Here is a 2273-nt window from a genome sequence, read left to right on the forward strand (position 1 = left end):
CATGCCCGTGGTGGGCTCGTAGGTGCCCGCGAGGTAGTACAGGCCCTCGCTGTCCTGGTACTTCTTGGTCTTCAGCATCTGCTCGTACTGCTCTAGGCCCACCACCAGGCACTTGTGTGACACCGTCTGCACGTCATTCTCGTCCACATGTGAGGACTGGTACAGCGCGCGCTGTGGGCACGCGGGGACATCAGGATGGCGGGTGGGGGGCACAGAGGCCGAGGGAGCCCCGGGGAGCCCCGGGGACAGAGACAGAAGCAGAGGGAGCCCCAGGGGCCGAGACAGAGACAGAGACCAAGTCAGAGACAGAGGCTAAGAGACAGACCAACAAAAGAGAGAGAGACTGAGAGATGGAGAACAAATGAGAGACAGAAGACAAGGACAGACAGCCCAAGAGATCGAGAGACAGAGACTGAGAGAGACCCAGAGACCAAAAGACAGAGATTGGGAGAGACCCAGAGAGTCAGAGGGTAAGAATGGCCGGAGACTCAGGGACAGACACTGGGACAGCAGAGGAGACCCAGAGATGGAGACCGACGCAGAGACCGGGAGAGACAGAGAACAGGAGTCAGGCACTGAGAGTGGCAGGGACAGGAGGTCAGAGGCCGAGGGAGACCATGGGTGACAGCAGCGGATGCTGAGCCAGGCCCTGTCTGAGCTGCCTGGAAGGAGGCAGCCACCCCCAACCTGCCCACCACCACCACCACTACCACCACCTACCTCCATGAAGTCCTTCCTCTGGCTGGAGACCCGCAGGGCCGCCGGGAGGCTGCGGCTGGACTTCTGGTCCCAGTGCTGTGTGGGGGACAGGGGAGGGGCTTGGGTGAGCCCGGGGGCCGCCGCACCTGACCCCAGGCCCCAGGACAGGGCCGACCCACTGGGCAGGGCCGCTGATCCTCCAGCACCCAGAATGCCTCGTTCACCCTCAGGTCTGCCCTACACTGCCTAGGACTGGGGAGCCCAGCCGGGGTGCCGCAGGCTCACCTGGCCCTGGTGGAACTGCTTGCCCGGGCTGGTCTCCTCGGGGTGGTAGAACCACTTGACGCGGACCACCATGTTGTTGCCCCACGACTCCCACATGCTCTGGATGCGGCCAATGTAGGGCAGGTTGGGACGGCCGGCGGAGAGGAACACGGCGCAGTCCCCAATGCGGATCATCTCCTTGCCACGCACGATGGCCTTGTAGAAGAGCTTGCGGGCCTTGCCTTTCATGCCACGCCGCTGCAAGGACACGTGTGTCACGGCACAGCCCTGGCCCGGCCCCGCCGAGCCTGCCGCCTGGCAGGCTCTGCCGCTTGGGACTCCGGGCCTTCGGCCTCCAGGTCAACCCCTATCCAACTCTGGGGAGAGGAGGAAGCCCCTCTTCCATCTCTTTAACATGCTGGGTCTCCAAGAGGTGCTTCACTTAATCCAAGGATTCTGCCACTACGAGACTTTTTATTTTTGAGACAGGGTCTTACTCTGTTGCCCAGGCTGGAGTGCAATGGCGCAATCATGACTCCCTGCAGCCACGAACTCCTAGGCTCAAGAAATCCTCTCCCATGTCAGCCTCTGAATAGCTAAGAATACAGGCGCACGTCATGCCCGGCTGATTTTTTTTAATTTTTGTAGAGAACAAGGTCTCACTATGTTGCCCAGGATGGTCTCAGACTTTTGGCCTCAAACCATCCTCCCACCTTTGCCTCCCAAAGCACTAGGATTGCAGTGTCAGCCACTGCACCTGGCCTTCTTTTCTTTTTAAAATTACTGTTTTCAGAAAAAGGGTCTTGCTCTGTCACCCAGGCTGGAATCCAGTGGTACTATCATAGCTGACTGCAGCCTCAATCTCCTGGGCTAAAGCCATCCTCCTGCCTCGGCCTCCTGAGTAGATGGGACTACAGGAATGCACGGCTAATATTTTCATTTTTGTAGAGATGGGGGTCTGTGTTGCCCAGGATGGTCTCGAACTTTTGGCCTCAAGTGATCGTCCCACATAAGCCACCCAAAGAGCTGGGATTACAGGCATGAGCTACCATGCCTGGCCTTTTTTATCTTTTAAAACGTGTTACTATTATTTTTGAGACGAAGTCTCACTCTATCGCCCAAGCTGGAGTGCAGTGGCACGATCTTGCCTCACTGTAGCCTCCGCCTCCCAGATTCAAGCAGTTCTCCTGCCTCAGCCTTCCAAGTAGCTGGGATTACAGGCATGCACCACCACGCCTGGCTGATTTTTGTATTTTTAGTAGAGACGGGGTTTCACCATGTTGGCAGGCTGGTCTGGAACTCCTGACCTC

The 2273-nt window shown here is 58.0% G+C and overlaps 1 protein-coding gene across 1 annotated transcript in view; it reads right to left on the reverse strand.

The window, feature by feature from the left end:
• The window catches only part of LOC108530418 (trinucleotide repeat-containing gene 18 protein-like), an 8181-nt gene extending 6522 nt beyond the window's left edge, over positions 1-1659 (reverse strand). Inside the window, exons 1-3 of the mRNA XM_017873351.1 lie at positions 985-1659; positions 721-795; positions 6-171 (exon numbers count right to left, since the gene is read on the reverse strand). Of these exons, the coding sequence (XP_017728840.1) occupies positions 6-171; positions 721-795; positions 985-1212 (469 nt within the window). The 5' untranslated portion in view covers positions 1213-1659. The remainder of the gene's footprint in view (positions 1-5; positions 172-720; positions 796-984) is intronic.
• Positions 1660-2273: the final 614 nt, after the last annotated feature.

Source organism: Rhinopithecus bieti, unplaced genomic scaffold (genome assembly GCF_001698545.2).
Source record: "Rhinopithecus bieti isolate Rb0 unplaced genomic scaffold, ASM169854v2 scaffold_8135, whole genome shotgun sequence".
NCBI classification, from domain to species: Eukaryota; Metazoa; Chordata; class Mammalia; order Primates; family Cercopithecidae; genus Rhinopithecus; species Rhinopithecus bieti.